General features: G+C 46.6%; 1 protein-coding gene across 1 annotated transcript in view; it reads left to right on the forward strand.

Annotated features, from left to right (window-relative positions):
- LOC141082428 (oocyte zinc finger protein XlCOF29-like) overlaps positions 1-21,683 on the forward strand; it is a 219,796-nt gene that overhangs the window by 14,600 nt on the left and 183,513 nt on the right. Inside the window, exon 2 of the mRNA XM_073566370.1 lies at positions 3,918-4,097. Coding sequence (XP_073422471.1) covers positions 3,918-4,097 — 180 coding nt within the window. The remainder of the gene's footprint in view (positions 1-3,917; positions 4,098-21,683) is intronic.

A 21,683-nucleotide genomic window follows, 5' to 3' on the forward strand; every position in this document is an offset into this window, starting at 1 on the left:
GCTCCGCTCCGTACACCTCGTACACACACTGCTCCGCTCCGTACACCTCGTACACACACTGCTCCGCTCCGTACTCCTCGTACACACACGGCTCCTCTCCGTACACCTCGTACACACACGGCTCCGCTCCGTACACCTCGTACACACACGGCTCCGCTCCGTACACCTCGTACACACACGGCTCCGCTCCGTACACCTCGTACACACGGCTCCGCTCCGTACAACTCGTACACACACGGCTCCGCTCCGTACACCTCGTACACACGCGGCTCCGCTCCGTACACCTCGTACACACACGGCTCCGCTCCGTACACCTCGTACACACACGGCTCCGCTCCGTACACCTCGTACACACACGGCTCCGCTCCGTACACCTCGTACACACGCGGCTCCGCTCCGTACACCTCGTACACACGCGGCTCCGCTCCGTACACCTCGTACACACACTGCTCCGCTCCGTACTCCTCGTACACACACGGCTCCTCTCCGTACACCTCGTACACACACGGCTCCGCTCCGTACACCTCGTACACACACGGCTCCGCTCCGTACACCTCGTACACACACGGCTCCGCTCCGTACAACTCGTACACACACGGCTCCGCTCCGTACACCTCGTACACACACGGCTCCGCTCCGTACACCTCGTACACACGGCTCCGCTCCGTACAACTCGTACACACACGGCTCCGCTCCGTACACCTCGTACACACACGGCTCCGCTCCGTACACCTCGTACACACACGGCTCCGCTCCGTACACCTCGTACACACACGGCTCCGCTCCGTACACCTCGTACACACACGGCTCCGCTCCGTACACCTCGTACACACACGGCTCCGCTCCGTACACCTCGTACACACACGGCTCCGCTCCGTACACCTCGTACACACGCGGCTCCGCTCCGTACACCTCGTACACACACTGCTCCGCTCCGTACTCCTCGTACACACACGGCTCCGCTCCGTACACCTCGTACACACACGGCTCCGCTCCGTACACCTCGTACACACACGGCTCCGCTCCGTACACCTCGTACACACGGCTCCGCTCCGTACAACTCGTACACACACGGCTCCGCTCCGTACACCTCGTACACACGCGGCTCCGCTCCGTACACCTCGTACACACACGGCTCCGCTCCGTACACCTCGTACACACACCGCTCCGCTCCGTACACCTCGTACACACACGGCTCCGCTCCGTACAACTCGTACACACACGGCTCCGCTCCGTACACCTCGTACACACGCGGCTCCGCTCCGTACAACTCGTACACACACGGCTCCGCTCCGTACACCTCGTACACACACGGCTCCGCTCCGTACACCTCGTACACACGCGGCTCCGCTCCGTACACCTCGTACACACACGGCTCCGCTCCGTACAACTCGTACACATACGACTCCGCTCCGTACAACTCGTACACACACGGCTCCGCTCCGTACACCTCGTACACACACGGCTCCGCTCCGTACAACTCGTACACACGCGGCTCCGCTCCGTACACCTCGTACACACGCGGCTCCACTCCGTACACCTCGTACACACACTGCTCCGCTCCGTACACCTCGTACACACACTGCTCCGCTCCGTACTCCTCGTACACACACGGCTCCGCTCCGTACACCTCGTACACACACGGCTCCGCTCCGTACACCTCGTACACACACGGCTCCGCTCCGTACACCTCGTACACACGGCTCCGCTCCGTACAACTCGTACACACGCGGCTCCGCTCCGTACACCTCGTACACACGCGGCTCCGCTCCGTACACCTCGTACACACACGGCTCCGCTCCGTACACCTCGTACACACACGGCTCCGCTCCGTACACCTCGTACACACACGGCTCCGCTCCGTACAACTCGTACACACACGGCTCCGCTCCGTACACCTCGTACACACGCGGCTCCGCTCCGTACACCTCGTACACACACGGCTCCGCTCCGTACACCTCGTACACACACGGCTCCGCTCCGTACAACTCGTACACACACGGCTCCGCTCCGTACACCTCGTACACACACGGCTCCGCTCCGTACACCTCGTACACACACGGCTCCGCTCCGTACACCTCGTACACACACGGCTCCGCTCCGTACACCTCGTACACACACGGCTCCGCTCCGTACACCTCGTACACACACGGCTCCGCTCCGTACAACTCGTACACACACGGCTCCGCTCCGTACACCTCGTACACACACGGCTCCGCTCCGTACACCTCGTACACACACGGCTCCGCTCCGTACACCTCGTACACACACGGCTCCGCTCCGTACAACTCGTACACACACGGCTCCGCTCCGTACACCTCGTACACACACGGCTCCGCTCCGTACACCTCGTACACACACGGCTCCGCTCCGTACACCTCGTACACACACGGCTCCGCTCCGTACAACTCGTACACACACGGCTCCGCTCCGTACACCTCGTACACACACGGCTCCGCTCCGTACAACTCGTACACACTCGGCTCCGCTCCATACACCTCGTACACACACGGCTCCGCTCCGTACACCTCGTACACACGCGGCTCTGCTCCGTACACCTCGTACACACACGGCTCTGCTCCGTACACCTCGTACACACACGGCTCCGCTCCGTACACCTCGTACACACGCGGCTCCGCTCCGTACACCTCGTACACACGCGGCTCTGCTACATCCACCCTGTAAACCCCTCCTGACCCCACAGAAACTTCCCCTCATCCAGCACCATGACAACCAGAACAGCAGAGTCCTGCACACACTGAGGCCCCTGATCATGTGACCCCTGACTCTTCCCCTCCTGTGACCTCATCACAGGTCCTGTGCACAGAGCAGTCATATATGTGGCAGACACTCCTGGATCTTCTGCTTTCTGGGCCGGTTCCTCCTGTGAGTCCTATTAACCCTTTCGCCCCCTGTGTTATTCTTTCCTTAGTTTCCCTGTCTCTGTGTTTTGGGTCGTTGTTCTGTTCTAAGACCCAGCCTCCACTCATCTTCAATGCTGTTACTGAGAGAAGGAGGTTTTTGGCCAAAATCTCCCGATACAAGACCCCATCCATCCTTCCTTCAATACGTTGCAGTTGTCCCGTCCCCTTTACAGAAAAGCACCCCCCAAAGTATGATGTTTCCCCCACTAGGCTTCACGGTTGGTACTGTGTTCTTGGGGTTGTACCCATATATTACATATAGATAGAAGATTCCAGTGCGGGGAAGACGGGAAACCTTCATATAGACGGCCGGTGGGGATGGAGGCAGTGACCGACTCTGGCCACATCTGTCTCTAGAGCCGCAGTAGAAGATGAAGATGTCGTCCTCATCATGAAGGAGTTATTTCTCATGTCGCGTGTAATGAATCTCTCCTGCAGTATTGCTAATGCCGATTCCAGTGTCGGTAATGAGACGAGAATTAGCGTTATGGAAGATGAGTCTATGAGGAACGTGTTCAGCTGCCGACTCCGAGAAGGAAGCTGCTTGTTGTCTGTGGCCTAAATATATAGGTTTTATTAGTAGATGTCAGGGGAGGAAAACTAAACCCTGTAAGATAATAAATCTCCTCATATGTTTCCCTTATTATCTCCAGTAATTGTATTATTACACAGGATTCTTATGATGTTACATCGGATCTTCTTCTTCTCATTCAGGTCTCTACAATATCGGATCCTCTCAGTGAAGATCTTCTACAGAAGAGAATTTTCCTGATTTACCCATCAAGGATGGATATGGACAGAGACAAGATGGTGGAGAGGATATTACACCTCACCCTAGAGATCCTCTTCCGTCTCACTGGAGAGGTGAGAGATTCTGATGACGTCACATTCCATCATTCTTATCTATGGGAATAACAGGTGGACAGAACTGGAGAGGTGAGGACTCTGGAAATGTCTGGAGTGAGATTTATTAATGTGTCTCTCCATAACCAGGATTACACAGTGGTGAAGAAGACCTCTAGTGATCGCTGTCAGGATCCTATGTCTGAGGGATGTGGAAGACCCCTGAGCCCAATCACGGGGCCTCCACCTCACCCCCTGATCCATGAGGACATCAATGACCAGAAGATCCTAGAACTCATCTACAAGATGATTGAGCTGCTGACTGGAGAGGTGACACTGCTGGGAATGCTGGGACATTATACAGTAACACTATGAAGGGATCGGGGGATGACGGTATCATTGTATGTGTCAGGTTCCTATAAGGTGTCAGGATGTCGCTGTCTATTTCTCCATGGAGGAGTGGGAGTATGTAGAAGGACACAGAGATCTGTACAAGGACGTCATAATGGAGGTTCCCCAGCCCCTCACATCACCAGGTAATAGACAGGACTAAATACACACGGCCTATAATTATCTGTATGTAGAGAATGAATTCAGTCCCTGTATGTGTTTCCTCCAGATCTATCCAGTAAGAGGACAACACCAGAGAGATGTCCCCGTCCTCTTCTTCCACAGGACTGTAACCAAGAAGATCCCAGTGCTCCTCAGGATCATCAGGTAGATGGAGAGAAGGTGTCAGGAGATCTCCCCTGTAATGTGTAGACGGCTGTGAAGGTCTTGTGCTCAGTCTTGTTTTATCCACCAGTATTATATGTTTTATACTTGTGTAATGAGAACGGTGGAGATGGCAGGATTAGAGCTGATCATAGATGGGACTTCTCCATCTGTCTGACTTTTACAATATTTGTTTCAGGGTGAAGCTCTGACCCATATTAATACTACAGAGACATATGTGAGGGGTGATGAGTGGTGTAAAGAGGAGATTCCCACATATGACTACCCAGGTGAGTAGTAACCACTGAATGCAGAGAAGTCACAGATTCCTCTCAGTCACCGGCTGTGGCTGCTTTATCGGTGGTGTAGTCCGGCCGTATTACCATGATCACCATTTTGCCTCTAGACCACAACATTCTCCTCCACCCAAAACTGTTCAAATGACTTTGGGCAGTGAAAGCCCTTTTCTATAGAACTTACCTCCTGGAGGATCCACCTACCCCCTGGGATTAGTGTGAGGGTGATCCCTTAAAGCAAGATCTATATGATTGCTTGTACCTGACCCAATATAGGCCAAGTGCGCGCTTAAAGAGTCACACAGAACACAGAGTTAGATGTCTACTCCTTTCTCAGTAAAGGCTTGCACACAACTGAAGTTTATTCTCAAGACAAAGAGACAGGAAATGGGTGTCACACAATCTTCTGAGTAGCCAGTGTCAGTCTATGATAGGTCCATTTCAGCTTCACTTCCATATATGGTATCCAGTATCTCAGCTTCTGCATTGCAAGGATTCCTTCCAGAGTGTTGTCTGAAGACACAGACGCCATTTTGGTATAGAACTGACTTAGGCTAGTTTCACACTAGCGTTTCACTGACCTGCGTCGGTCTGCGCACAGCCGCCGCTAAGCTCCAACCCAGGCCGCGCCTCCTCCCGGCTGCTCCGCCTATGGGCGCAAGACGCTGCATGTGACCTGCGTACCCTATCTTTAGCATTGGGTACGCAGGGCATGCGCAGGTATGCGTTTGCTGGCGCATGCGTCCTTTTGAGGGTGCGCCGAGCGCACCAAAATGCCACATGATCCAGGATAGGGCCAAGTCTGTGATGCCAAGAAATGAGAGAATCTGTAGCAGGAGGGAATGGTCCACGGTGTTGAAGGCTGAAGACAGGTCCAGGAGAAGGAGGACAGAGTAGTGTCGCTTGCTCTTGGCGGTTAGTAAGTCATTAGTGACTTTAGTTAGGGCAGTTTCAGTTGAGTGATGCGGTCGGAAGCCAGAATGTAACCGGTCAAAGAGGGAACAGAAGGAGAGGTGGGAGGACAGTTCAAGATATACATGCTGTTCCAGTAGTTTTGAGGTGTAAGGGAGGAGAGATATTGGGCGATAGTTTGACGCAGAGGATGGGTCAAGGAGGGGCTTTTTGAGGATGAGTGTGATTGAGGCATGTTTGAAGGATGAGGGAAAGACACCATTTCTGTCCAATAACAGCAGAGTTTCCCTTTATCCTGACTTTTCAATTTGTATTAAAACCAACTAACTTCAAGGAGGATTGTGATAATCTCCAGGACAAACATTCCACCTGTGCCATGATAGATCTCTAAGCTGTGCGTGGCTCAGGCTAGTTTCACACTTGCTTTTTTTTGCAGCGCGTTTTTCCCGCAAAAAAACGCATTAAAAAAACGCATACAAATGCATACAAACGCTGCGTTTTTTTCCAGCATTTTAATGCGCATGCAGGAAAAAAACGCAGCGTTTTTGCGCGTTTGTATGCGTTTTTTGTGCGTTTGCGTTTTTTTACAGATTTTGGAAAAACCCCACAAAAAAGAAAAAACAACCATTCAACAACACACAAGACCAATGGGACTTCATTGTGGGTGTGGTATGTTAATATATATACACCCTGTCTACAGTATTCTTCACATTTGCTTGATTCTTCTCGTGACCATGGATCTGCGCTGGAAGAGTTTTCACTTCAACTTGGATTTGGACATCGCGATGGCTCAGGCGTATGCAGTTGCTTGCCATGAACAAAGGAAGAGAGAGAGGCAGCGAAGACGGCGGCGTATGTGGATACATCCGATTGTTGAACTCCGGGAGAGCCGTGGGGCATACCATACCCTCTACAGCGAGCTCCAGTCAAACCCGGAGAAATTTACAGATTATATCCGGATGTCCCACGAAAGTTTCATGGATTTGCTTGCTCGTGTCCAACAATCCATCCGGAGACAGGACACACAGCTCCGTCGTGCGATTCCTCCTGAGGAACGGCTACTGGTGACATTACGGTATGTTTTAAAAACAAAGGGGTGTGGTCTGATGTTTTTTTTTGTAAATTTAGTATTCAAAACCTTGGGTAATTAGTTTTCGTGAATGTACTAATATTTTTTTTATAGTTTTTAAAAATAATATACATAAATATTAATTTTACTTCTTTGTCTGTTCACAGATTCCTGGCGACTGGAGAAACCCTATCCTCACTACACTTCCAGTACCGTATTGGAATCTCTACCTTGTCTGGAATTGTTGCTGACACCTGCCGGGCTCTCTGGAATGTTCTTTGCCCAGAATTTATGCCCCTGCCCACCGCTGAAAAGTGGATGGAAATTGCTGACAAATTCTGGACAGTATGCAATTTTCCCAACTGTTTGGGAGCTGTTGATGGGAAACACATACGGATCATCAAACCCCAAAGAACGGGATCTGAGTACTATAATTACAAAAAGTACTTTTCAATAGTACTCATTGCAATTGCGGATGCCGGATGTATGTTTGTAGCAGTGGACATTGGAGCATTTGGCCGTGGTAATGACTCGCAGGCTTTTAAAAACTCAGACATGGGCCGGAGGTTGTATGGCAACCAATTTAATTTCCCTATGCCACGGCCTCTTCCTCACACCGAAGCTCCGCCACTGCCCTTTGTAATGGTTGGCGATGAGGCTTTTCAAATGTGCGGAAACTTACTGAAACCCTACTCCAGCCGGGACTTGGACCACACCAAAAAAATTTTTAATTACAGGCTGACCAGGGCCAGAAGAACTGTCGAGTGTGCTTTTGGGATTCTTGTTTCCAGATGGCGAATTCTGGGCACGGCCATTAATCTTAAACTTGAAACAGTCGATGAGGTGGTGAAGGCCTGTGTGGTTCTACATAACTTTGTGATGGCTAAAGAGCACCCGACCTTTGAACTGGACGATGATGCTCCTAACCCATTGCCTGAATTCACTCAGCACACTCTCAGGTCATCCGTTGAAGTTGGCCAAATGAGGGACAAATTTGCGGCCTACTTTATTTCTGATGTAGGACGGGTGCACTGGCAAGATGAAATGGTGTAATGTTGTTGTTTATGGTAATAAAAATCCTTATTTGATACCATTACTGAGTGCACTATATTTTTTAAACTCCGATTAATTAAAAAACTTCCCATGTATAACTGAATTTTGTTATGTTCACACACCTGGGCAGGTAAATACACATACGAGTTAAAATGCAGCATTGCTAGTCTGCGTGAAATATATTGGAATGAGCAAAGCTGCAGGCCATGAATCAGGAAACCATTTTTTTTCAAGATAAAATTGTGCAAATAGTTTAAAACAAAGTATGTGATTTTCTCAAAACACAACACTCAAAACCCAACCCCAATGAAAGTCCATGGGGAATACAAGTCAGCATTGAGTGGATGAATGTAATCTGCTCCATTAAAAGTTATTACACTAGGCCTTTGAATGACTATACTAGGCCGTGGTATTTCAAATATGAGTATACTAGGCCTTGGGGCTAGTAGTATAGTAATATGTGAAATACCACGGCCTAGTATAGTCATACCAAGGCCTACTGTAATAACTCGATTTTTAACAACTAGCATCTTGTTTCAACAAAAACAAACTGGTGAAACTAGAAAGAAACTTATTTTTTAGACAAGTTTCAACAGTTTGTTTTTCATGAAACCAGATTCTATTTGGTAAAACTAGAGTTATTACACTAGGCCTTGGAATGACTATACTAGGCCGTGGTATTTCAAATATGAGTATACTAGGCCTTGGGGCTAGTAGTATATGTGAAATACCACGGCCTAGTATAGTCATACCAAGGCCTACTGTAATAACTCGATTTTTAACAACTAGCATCTTGTTTCAACAAAAACAAACTGGTGAAACTAGAAAGAAACTTATTTTTTAGACAAGTTTCAACAGTTTGTTTTTCATGAAACCAGATTCTATTTGGTAAAACTAGAGTTATTACACTAGGCCTTTGAATGACTATACTAGTCCATGTTATTTCACATATGACTATACTAGCCCTTGGGTTGGTTTTTAACATGTATTTACCCATCAGTGTGTGTGTGCGGCGCAAACAACATTAATGAAACTTATTAATGGTGAACCACAAATGTAAATTTATTTTTTATCACAAAAAAAAAATTTAAAAATTATTTTTTACGGCGTTTGGGGGCAGATGGTTTCAATTTGGGGGTGTGCAGGGAATATGCAACACTTGCAGTTGAAGACGGTGTTTGAGGGGAAGGGGCAACAAAACTTGTGGGGGAAGGTAGTCCAGTTAAGGGAATTAAACTTGGAACACTTGTAGGAGAGGAAATCTGTTCAGTTACATTAGTTGTAATGGCATGTCGCCGTAGGCTTGTGTGCCTGGACCGACTTTGGCCCAATGCCCGCCTTGATTGATTTCGCCTTGAAGTAGGGGCAAATATGGAATGTAGGTCCCCCGTCTGCTGGTATGGCTGCTGCTGCTGAGGTGGCGGCTGCTGCTGCAGAGGTTGCGGCTGCTGCTGAGGTGGCGGCTGCTGCTGAGGTGGCGGCTGCTGCTGAGGTGGCAGCTGCTGCTGAGGTGGTTGCTGCTGCTGCTGAGGTGGCGGGTGCTGCTGAGGTGGTTGCTGCTGCTGCTGAGGTGGCGGCTGCTGCTGAGGTGGCTGCTGCTGCTGAGGTGGCGTCTGCTGAGTTGGCTGCTGCTGCTGAGGTGGCTGATGCTGCTCTTCTTGTTCAGTGCTCGTCCTTGCAGGAGGACTGGTGGCGGCAGTGATGGCCCAGGTTTGCAGAGTGGTGGTGGCAGGGCTACTACATGTTGTTGTAGCGGCAGGGCTGTTCCATGTTTGCCTAGTGGTGGCTGAGCTCCACGCATGCATGGGATTGGCGGTGGTGCTCCAGACAGGAGCAGCGCTTGCCATGGTGGTGTCGGTGAAGTGACCAGCTGCACTCAGACTTGTGGTGGTGTAACGGTGGGTGTCCAGCCTTTGAAGAGAGGTGTCCGTGCAGTGGTATGCAGCACAAGTCGGTAGTGAGGTGAAGCGAGTCAATGGTGGCACAGGTGGAAAGGACACCACTGACTGCTGACCGTACCGATTATGCTGCATAGCCTGCAAGAAAGCATTGTTGCAGGCCTGCAGCACATTCAGCTGTTGATCAGGACTAAGGTGTTCCGCCATGCCCTTTTCAATCTTACTAAAAAAATGGTGTGCTGGTCTGTTGAGGTCGGCCTCCAGACGGTCAAGGCGCTGTTCTACAGAATTGAAGCGGTGTTCAAAGTGGTTAAAACCACGTTCCATCAGTGCAAAACCGCTTTCAACTCTGTCGGACAGTGACTTGAGGCTGGAATTAAATGTCTCGCTCAAATGCATAAACTCGGGCAAGACATTCCTGTCCAAGGCCCTCTGCTGCTGGCGGGTAGTGCCCGCATAACCAGTGGCAGAGACCTGGGACAGGGGAACACCTGATGGCCCAGCTTCCTGGTCACCAGCTGTGTGTGTGTGGGACCTGCAAGGTGCTTCCTGGCTGTCGGATGGCTGGGACGGGTCAGAGGACGTCCGACGAAGGACCGCTCCAGGGCCAGGTTGCAGGGTGCTGCTCCAGGTGCTGTGGAAGAAAGGAAAATCATTACTACCATGCCTTTACAAGAAGCATCAGCTGTGGATTAGAAAAACACAGATTAATAAAAATAAAAACCCAAAATGTATAATACTTACGATCTTGTGGCAAGGACCGGTCGTAGGAACTGCAACGCGTGATAGTGACGGTATCTAGTTCTGGTCCTTGACGCAGATCCACTGCGAACCTGGCCCTCAGCACGAACATCACTGTTGAAGCGGTCCTTGATCGAACGCCAACGTGTTCGGACTTTGTCCACTGTTGATAAAAAAAAACAGTGCCGTCAAGTACAACAGTCACTGCTTCACAATTTAGCAATACAATACTCAAAGCAGTCACTGTACACCCCGATGACACTGTTGGGTTTCCTGCTAGAATACACCTAGCACGAAACCCAACAGTGCCGTCAAGGACAACAGTCACTGCGGCACAATGTAGCAATACAATACTCAAAGCAGTCACTGTAGACCACGATGACACTGTTGGGTTTCCTGCTAGAATACGCCTAGCACGAAACCCAACAGTGCCGTCAAGGACAACAGTCACTGCGGCACAATGTAGCAATACAATACTCAAAGCAGTCACTGTAGACCCCGATGACACTGTTGGGTTTCCTGCTAGAATACGCCTAGCACGAAACCCAACAGTGCCGTCAAGGACAACAGTCACTGCGGCACAATGTAGCAATACAATACTCAAAGCAGTCACTGTAGACCACGATGACACTGTTGGGTTTCCTGCTAGAATACGCCTAGCACGAAACCCAACAGTGCCGTCAAGGACAACAGTCACTGCGGCACAATGTAGCAATACAATACTCAAAGCAGTCACTGTAGACCCCGATGACACTGTTGGGTTTCCTGCTAGAATACGCCTAGCACGAAACCCAACAGTGCCGTCAAGGACAACAGTCACTGCGGCACAATGTAGCAATACAATACTCAAAGCAGTCACTGTAGACCACGATGACACTGTTGGGTTTCCTGCTAGAATACGCCTAGCACGAAACCCAACAGTGCCGTCAAGGACAACAGTCACTGCGACACAATGTAGCAATACAATACTCAAAGCAGTCACTGTAGACCACGATGACACTGTTGGGTTTCCTGCTAGAATACGCCTAGCACGAAACCCAACAGTGCCGTCAAGGACAACAGTCACTGCGGCACAATACAGAGCAGGGAAATACTCACTAAACGCCTTTTTGGCGGATGCTGTGGCGCTGTCCCAGCCATCCATCAACGCTGCGGCCACCTCATTCCATAGCCGCCGTGTCACCACATTGTCCTTGTACAGCCGGTCACGGCTGTCCCACAACGGCGAACGCTCCTGGACCAGGCTGATGAGCTGCTCATTATCCAGGTAGACGTCTTCATCCCGTTGTGGAACCTAGACAAAACACATTCATTAGAATAATCAAATTTAAATTGACTAAAAAGTTACAAAAAAAGAAAAAAAAAAAAGAGTAAAAATAGAAGATAAAAAAAAAAAAAAAAAAATTACAAATCATTTGATACTTACATTACGTATCACCACCGGGACTTGGCTTCGCTGCTCCTGCTGTTCGCCCTCACTATTCCCGTCCGCAGATGATGATGACGATGTCTGAAAGTTGAAAAAAACGTAAGAGATTTGGAGAAGCAGCAGATATACTTACCAGATGCACGAAAATAATCACCTCACGGTCTGCTTGCGCCAATTCCTGCCGCGATGGGGAATACTCCGATTCTGAAGACATACTGCATGTAAAAATAATAAAAATCATTAGTACATACATAATTTAAAAGGACAGGCATATAATGTAATATACTCACATTCTTCGCTGATATAAAGTGTTCTTGGTTGAATGTCTGCTCTTCAATCTGTCTAGTGTAGTAGTGGCAGAGTTTTGGCAGGCACCTCCTTTATATAGCCTTTTTTTTTTGGACTTTAGAAGATTCTAACTAGGATAAAAAGTGGACACCACCCAAAAAACGCTGCGCTAAAAAAGCGCATACCTGCGCATGCCAGTGCGCACGTATGCGCATCCATAGGCTATAATGGCCATTTTTAGCGCAAAACGTGCGCATACGTGCGCATGCGATTTTTTCAAGGGCCAAAAAATGCAACATGCAGCGTCTGGAAAATACTATCGCACACCCCAAAAAAACGCAGCGCATGAAAATCGCATACATGCGCTTACAAGTGCGCAGGTATGCGCACCCATGTTAAATATAGGGGAAAAATCGCATGCGCACGTATGCGTTTTTTTCCAGCGCTAAAAAACGCAAATGTGAAACCAGCCTGAGGGCTGTAATATACATTTATTCCCGCCTGCAGGAGATGTGTTGGCTCCAGCCCTGGTGTCATGGAGTCACTCCACGTCATAAATTACATTGTTTTTGATCCTAAGGAATTCAGATTACTGCACAATCTCTCCTGAAATGGGGAACAATATTATTTTCTCTAATCTTCTGCTCAGGATCCATAGTAGCTCCAATGGTCCACCATAAATGAGGGTAACTCTGGTTTACTGTTGTGTAATCTGTATTTGTAGTTTTCAGTTAATGAGATTCTCGTGCTCTGGGGCGGGACTGTGGGTGGGGCTGTGGGCGGGGCTTTATGTGGTGCTCTGATTACATATTCATCTGTATTGGCTTATGACAGGTCGCTGACCCCTCACTGACCTGCCCCCATTATTACATAATGCATATAATAGCATTGATATTATTGGTGATAATGCCTATAATATTGTGGCTATTGTGAGGCTTAGAAAAAAAATCACATCCAGCAAAATGACACCAGCGGCCCCTGTGCAGTAGCCTCTATCTCTTACTTATAGATACTACTGTGCAGGTGCCGCCATCACCGGTGACATTTTGCTGGATTTCATTTTTTTCTAAATATCAAAATAGCCACGAGTCTAAACAGTGGAAACCCCCCCAACAAGTGACCCCATTTTGAAAACTAAACCCCCCCCAAGGAAATGTGTGGTGGGCACTTTGAACAACCAAGTGCTTCACAGAAGTTAATTACGTAGAGCCGAGAAAATAAAAAATCATATTTTTTCCACAAAAAATGATCTTTTTGCCCTCCATTTTTTTTTCAAAGTGTAGCAGGAGAAATTGGACCCCAAAAGTTGTTGTGAAATTCGGCCTGAGTATTCTGACACCCCATATATGGGGGTAAACCACTGTTTGGGCGCATGGCAGAGCTCGGAAGGGAAGGAGCGCCATATTGGAGAGCAGATTTTGCTGGAATTGTTTGTGGGTGACATGTCACATTGTCTGAGCCCCTGAGGTGCCAGAACAGCATAAGCCCCAAAAGTGACTGCATTTTACCAAATACTTCCCTGAATGAATTCTTCTAGTGGTGCAGTGAGCATACTGACACCACAGCTGTTCCAAAGAAAATTATACCATTGGGCAGTGAAGACAAAATAATGAGATTTTTACCACTAAAATGTTGTTTTACCCCAGATTTTACATTGGAAAATAGGTAGATAGGTAAATGGTCGCTACACCCATAGATGAATTCACAGAGGGGGGTCATTTCCTATTCCCAGAGGGGTGTCATTTCCAAAATGGGGTCACTTCAGGGGGGATTCTGCTGTTATGGCACTTTGGAGAGCCGCTAAGTGCCAGAACAACAGAATCCCCCCTGAAGTGACCCCATTTTGGAAATGACACCCCTCTGGGAATTCATCTATGGACAAGGGGGCGGCACGGTGGCTCACCAATGACAACATCTGTAAGGAGTTTGTGTGTTCTCCCCGTGTTTGGGTGGGTTTACTCCGGGTACTCCGGTTTCCTCCCACATTCTAAAGACATACTGATAGGGAATTTAGATTGTGAGCCCCATCGGGGACAGTGATGATAATGTGTGCAATCTGTAAAGGGCTGTGGAATATGTTAGCGCTACATAAAAAATAAAGATTATTATTATAGTGACCATTTTCACTACATGGAGGATTTCCAGAAACACATAGTGGAAGTTTTAAATGCGGCCATTGTGTAGCATTGTGGGCGGCACGGTGGCTCAGTGGTTAGCGCTGCAGCCTTGCAGCGCTGGAGTCCTGGGTTCGAATCCCACCAAGGACAACATCTGCAAGGAGTTTGTATGTTCTCCCCGTGTTTGCGTGGGTTTCCTCCGGGCACTCCGGTTTCCTCCCACACTCCAAAGACATACTGATAGGGAATTTAGATTGTGAGCCTCATCGGGGACAGTGATGATAATGTGTGCAAAATGTAAAGCGCTGCGGAATATGTTAGCGCTATATAAAAATAAAGATTATTATTTATTATTATAGCATGTTCGCATATTGGTGTGAGTAAGACTTTTGTAAGCAATGTGACCGGGAAAAATTATGTTATTAGACATTTCATGAATTGCAGTACTAAAGGTGTTATTTATAAAGTCACTTGTAAGCGCGGATTGGAGTACGTGGGAAAAACGATTCGAGAATTTAAGAGGGGAATTGGCGAACATGTGGGAGACATAACACATAAGAGGGACACTCCAATCTCAAGGCATATTCATGGTATGCATGAGGGGCAGATTTCATACCTTTCTTTTACTGCCATTGATAGGGTCTCTAAACCACAAAGAGGCGGCAATTGGGATCAATTGCTGTTGCAACGTGAGGCTAAGTGGATATTCTACTTGGATACTGTAACACCTAAAGGCCTCAATGAACAGATCATTTTTAATTGTTTTATTTGAATCCCTTCTTTTGCCTTTTTTCCAATTTTTTTGATCTATAGTTTGGATTTTTCTTTAAGCCTGAATCACTTTTCTGTCACCCATTATTGGGGATTGGCATATGTGTATACATTTATATTATATGCCTATATATGCATTTCATGTTGCCGCTTATTTTGTTGTTTTGCGCATTATCTTATACTGGCACTTAATTGGGCGCCATTTGCTCCTTTTTTTGATATTTGGATATGCTATAATATTGCGTGCTTATATGAATATATGGTTTGAATTATTGTGCCTCTCCGGTGCTCTCATATATGATTGGCTTTTTCTGTATTGGCGACGCTGGGGGCGGCGCCGCACTCTTAGGAGTGTGGCAGGATATGTTCCCTGCTAACCGGAAGTGTGGCGCCGTTTGTTTTGATGGATGACACCGGAAGTGTGGCAGGATAGTTTCCCTGCTAACCGGAAGTGTGGCGCCGTTTGTTTGATGGACACCACCGGAAGTGGGGCATCCACCATCTTCCTCTCACCGGAAGTGGGGCGGCATCGGTTCTGGGAAATCTACTGAGGCGGTGTCTAGCGCGAATTATGACGCGCGCTCCTTATCTGAGTCGTCTTATGTGGTATGTCTGACACGCAAAACATGAGTGTGTATGGATAATTTGAAATACGCCATTTGTGTATGTGGTTTGTTACCGGAAGTGGGGCATCCACCATTTTGCGATTGCACCGGAAATGGGGCTTCATCCGCCCATTGGACATGGGTTTTTCCTTTCCAGTGATGTCATTGTGGGGCGTCTTTAGCGCTGGTTATGGCGCGCGCCCTGGGAGTTTTAAATCTTGCAATGGGGGATGACTGGTATGCGAGGTATGATCAAACATATATGTGTTAATTATCTAATTGTGGCAATATGTGTGCATTAACACAATGAGATATACTGTGTATATATATATATATATATATGCCCTCTTCCTTCCACTCTCTGCAGACAGCAGATAGCATAGAGAGCGGGAGGATGTATTTCTCTTAGCTATAGCACTATGGCACTTTAAACAAGTTAGTCCCCTGAAGAGTTACTTGGATGAAACGCGTTGGGACGCTCCTTATAGGGAAAGTGCAGGGCATGTGCAATATAGGGCTAGCTGTGGACTGCCCTTGTAAGGGCAGGAGCCTGGGGATCAGTTAATGGTTAGCATGTAAGGGAATTGACAGGGTATTGTCCTCCCATCGCTACCTTCCTGTTGGTATACAGAGTATCCCTGGTGACTCCTGACCGTCTGCATAAACCGGTGAGATTGTTCCTTTTTTGAAATCTCGTTCCTTTTTTGAAATCTCGTTTATGAAAGGCTATGAACCTGTGGTCTGGCCTTTAAAAAATATACATGTGTATACATGTGCAATTGGCTATAGCATTGTGCTACCTTTTCATTCATGCTGTATCCATTATATAGGTTGTTGTCTGTTTTATCAGTTACATTCTATATCCCTTTTGTGATGCATTTGGGTGCTTGCAAATATCCTCTGAGGATCACCCATTTATCTTGCATCTTTTTTTACATTCACTTGTGGGTGACATTATTTTTGGTATTTTTTAATTAGACGGTTAGAGTGATCAATGAGTGGAACAGGCTGCCATGAGAGGTGGTGAGTTCTCCTTCAATAGAAGTCTTCAAACAGAGACTGGACAGACATCTGACTGGGATGATTTAGCGAATCCTGCTTTGAGCAGGGGGTTGAACTAGATGGCCCAGGAGGTCCCTTCCAACTCTACCGTTCTATGATTCTATGAAACCGCCGACCATAAACAAATGTCGGCTCTGCACAAAGCCCTGCTAGTGCTGACGTTTTTCTACCGTTGGCAGTCATGAAGCGGTTAAGTTAAGGGTACCATCATTTCTGTCCAGGCCTATTTCATGAGTTTAATTTTTTTCATTCTGTGGCAGCATGGCTGAAAAGCAATGTCTGACTTTCATTTGTTCATTGAAACCAGGGGAAGAGTCTTGAGGAGACCATTTGCATATTCCCAGTGCCTTCTGGGATAAGTGAAGAGTCTCCGCAAACTCAACGATCACTGGGTTTTGGCCGTTGCAGCTGAAAAGAGGAAATCGGAAAACCAGGGGAAGAGTCTTGAGGAGACCATTTGCATATTCCCAGTGCCTTCTGGGATAAGTGAAGAGTCTCCGCAAACTCAACGATCACTGGGTTTTGGCCGTTGCAGCTGAAAAGAGGAAATCGGAAAACCAGGGGAAGAGTCTTGAGGAGACCATTTGCATATTCCCAGTGCCTTCTGGGATAAGTGAAGAGTCTCCGCAAACTCAACGATCACTGGGTTTTGGCCGTTGCAGCTGAAAAGAGGAAATCGGAAAACCAGGGGAAGAGTCTTGAGGAGACCATTTGCATATTCCCAGTGCCTTCTGGGATAAGTGAAGAGTCTCCGCAAACTCAACGATCACTGGGTTTTGGCCGTTGCAGCTGAAAAGAGGAAATCGGAAAAACCGCGCGCCAAATTTTGGCTCATCTTTCATCGTTTTTAAGAAATCTCAAGATGGAAGAGGCCAGGAGCCATTTGGTGAGCTGCATTTCTTGCTACATGTTCACAGATTTACCAGTGGAAAAGCCAAACTTCACATGCCACAATTGCAAGCTTGTGTCCCTGTTGGAGGAAAAGTTGCAAAATCTCGAAGAGAGGTTAGCTACGTTGAAGATCATTAAGGAAGGTGAAGAGTTCTTGGACAGAGCAGAATTATCTCTTCATGTTACAGAAAGAGAAGAAATTCGAAGTGCACCTGAAGAAACAGAGGAATGGAGACATGTGACCCAGAGAAGCAGGAGGATCGGGAGGCAGTCAGCACCCATACTGCTCAGGAACCAGTACCAGGCTCTCACGCAGGAAAACGATGAAGAAATACATCAGGATAAGACTTTGCCAACAAACAGCAACCTTGTACGCCTTCAGAGTCCTCCTGGATGGAGAAAGAAAAATGTTGTGAAGAGGAAACGGAGAGTGGTGGTCATGGGGGATTCCCTGTTGAGAGGAACAGAGGCCGCTATCTGCAGACCGGATATAACTTCAAGAGAAATGTGCTGTCTTCCAGGTGCAAAAATTAAAGATGTGTCTGACAGGATATCCGGACTCTTCAGACCTACAGATGACTACCCATTCCTGCTACTACATGTGGGGACAAATGACACCGCAAGAAACGACCTGGAAACCATCTGCAGAGACTTTGAAGACTTAGGCAAGAAAGTGAAAGAACTGGGAGCGCAGGTGGTCTTCTCTTCCATCCTCCCAGTGGATGGCCATGGAACAAGGAGGTGGAATAAGATTCTGCAGGTGAACAACTGGCTACGTCGATGGTGCCGTCAGCAACGATTTGGATTTCTGGATCACGGAGTGAATTACTTATACGATGGACTACTTGCTAGAGATGGGGTGCATCTTACGAAGACTGGAAAGCATGTATTTGGAAGTCGCCTTGCTACACTTGTAAGGAGAGCTTTAAACTAGAACAACATGGGAAGGGAAGCAAAAGACCAGAAAAAGCCATACACCTGACAAATGCTATTGAGAACTCTGCTATTAGAAGTGGAAAGGAAGAACAAAGACGAAAGAATCTAATTAATAAAAATATTGGAGAAAGAGAAACCAATCACAAACTAAAATGTTTCTATACTAATGCACAAAGCATGGGCAACAAACAAGGAGAATTGGAACTACTAACACAGGAAAAGAAATATGATGTCATTGGAATCACTGAAACTTGGTGGGACAATACACATGATTGGAATACAAGACTAGAAGGATACAACTTATTTGCAAGAAACAGACTTGATAAACGAGGAGGGGGTGTCGCATTGTATGTTAGAAACACGTATATCTGCACAGAGATTGAAGCTTCAGAGACTGGGAGTTCTGTGGAAACTGTTTGGGTAAGAATACAAGAACAGAACAATGGAAAGGACACCATTGTAGGCATTTACTACAGGCCGCCTGTGCAAGCTGAAGATATGGATGAACTCTTCATGCATCAAATGGCCAAGTTCTCCAAAAAATATGACATAGTTGTCATGGGAGATTTCAACTATCCAGACATTTGTTGGGAATCTCTCTCAGGCAAAACTAACAGGTCAAGGAAATTCTTATCCTCTCTTGCTGACAACTTTATCTTCCAAAAGGTAGGGGAGAAAACAAGGGGAACTGCTACCTTGGATCTAATCCTTATAAACAGGGAGGAAATGGTTGAGGAGGTAAAAGTGGCTGGGACCCTAGGAGGTAGCGACCATGCTATTTTAGAATTTTGGATAACTAGAGGCGGAAGACCTGTGAAGACTCAGACGTCAAGGTTAGATTTCAGAAAGGCAGATTTTAATGGAATCAGAAAGAGAATTGGAGGGATCCAATGGCTGGATATCCTTAAAGACAAAAATGTCCAGGAAGGATGGGAAATCTTGAAAAATGAAATTCTCAAAGCACGGTTGTTAACAATTCCGAAAAGAGGGAAGAATAGGAAGCATTTAAGGAAACCAGGATGGTTGAACACAGAACTTAAGCACATGCTAAAAAGGAAGAAAAAAATGTTTATAAAATGGAAAGAGGGAGGCATATCTAAAGAAGAATATAATGCTGTCTGCAGAACCTGCAGGGCACAAATCAGATTAGCTAAAGCTGAAAATGAATTGAGGCTTGCAAGAGATGTCAAAAGCAATAATAAAGGATTTTGGGGATATGTCAAAAGTAAAAGAAAAGTCAAAGATGCTATAGGATTTTTACAGGATGAAAATGATGAAATGGTAAGACAGGATGTTGAGAAGGCTGAACTTTTAAATTCCTATTTTGCATCTGTTTTCTCTCAGAAAGGAAATGTAACATCAACTGTTATTCACTGTCCTATTAAGGGAATAGAAGAATCCAGGATATCTATAAACTGAAAGATAGTGAGGAAACACTTAGCTAACCTAAATGAATTCAAATCTCCAGGTCCAGATGAATTACACCCCAGAGTACTGAAGGAGATAGCAGAAGAAATTTTTGAACCCCTCTCCATAATCTTTGAAAATTCTTGGAGAACAGGAGAAGTGCCAGAAGACTGGAGAAGAGCAAATGTTGTTTCTATCTTCAAAAAGGGGAAGAAGGTGGACCCAGGCAACTATAGGCCGGTGAGTCTGACTTCTATACCAGGAAAGATCTTTGAACAAATTATTAAACAACATGTATGTCAGTACCTGGATAAGAATGAAATGATTAAACAGAGTCAGCATGGGTTTGTAACTAATAAGTCATGTCAGACTAACTTAATTTCCTTCTATGACGGTATCACTGATTGGGTGGATCAAGGAAATGCTGTAGATATAGTATATCTAGACTTCAGCAAAGCATTGGACAAAGTCTCTCATACAATCCTTATTGAAAAAATGACTAAGTATGGAATGGACAAGGCAACTGTTAGGTGGATTCATAACTGGCTTAGTGATCGGACCCAAAGAGTGGTCGTAAATGGCTGCACATCCAGTTGGAAGAATGTCTCAAGTGGGGTACCACAGGGCTCTGTCCTGGGCCCTGTATTGTTCAATATCTTTATCAACGATTTAGATGAAGGAATTGAGGGTAAACTGATTAAATTTGCTGATGACACAAAGCTAGGAGGGATAGCTAATACTAGAGAAGAGAGAGAGAGGATTCAAAAAGATTTAAATAAACTGGAGAAGTGGGCAGCAACTAACAGAATGGTTTTTAACAGGGAGAAATGCAAAGTACTACATCTGGGCAATAAAAATGAAAAAAGCATATATAGAATAGGAGGAATAGGGCTAAGTGACAGCACATGTGAAAAAGACTTGGGTATACTAATAGATCACAGACTGAATATGAGTCAACAGTGTGATGCAGCAGCAAAAAAGGCAAATGCAATTCTAGGATGTATTAACAGAAGCATACAGTCTAGATCACGTGAAGTCATTATTTCCCTCTACTCCTCTTTGGTCAGACCTCATCTGGAATATTATGTCCAGTTTTGGGCACCACATTTTAAAAAAGACATCAACAAACTGGAGCAAGTTCAGAAAAGAGCGACCAAAATGGTGACCGGTCTGCAAACCCTGTCTTATGAGGAAAGGTTGCAGGATTTGGGAATGTTTACTTTGCAAAAGAGAAGACTGAGAGGAGACTTAATAGCTGTCTACAAATATCTAAAGGGCTGTCACATTGTAGAAGGATCAACTTTATTCTCATTTGCACAAGGAAAGACTAGAAGCAATGGGATGAAACTGAATGGGAGGAGACAAAGATTAGATATTAGAAAAAACTTTTTGACAGAGTGATCAATGAGTGGAACAGGCTGCCACGAGAAGTGGTGAGTTCTCCTTCAATCGAAGTCTTCAAACAGAGAATGGACAGACATCTGACTGGGATGATTTAGCGAATCCTGCTTTGAGCAGGGGGTTGGACCAGATGGCCCAGGAGGTCAATTCCAACTCTAAGATTCTATGATTCTATGATTTTCATAGATTTTTAATTTATTATTACTTTTGTAAGATTCAAGTTATTTCTGTGACCATTGTGGGTTTTTCTGTAATTAAATGAGGGGTACCAGCAATTTTGACCACGTGTGTAGGAGGAGTGAATATTTTGACTCCACCGCCACTTT

This window comes from Dendrobates tinctorius, unplaced genomic scaffold (assembly GCF_039654945.1).
Source record: "Dendrobates tinctorius isolate UK_male_01 unplaced genomic scaffold, ASM3965494v1 ptg000017l, whole genome shotgun sequence".
In the NCBI taxonomy this organism is placed as follows: domain Eukaryota; kingdom Metazoa; phylum Chordata; class Amphibia; order Anura; family Dendrobatidae; genus Dendrobates; species Dendrobates tinctorius.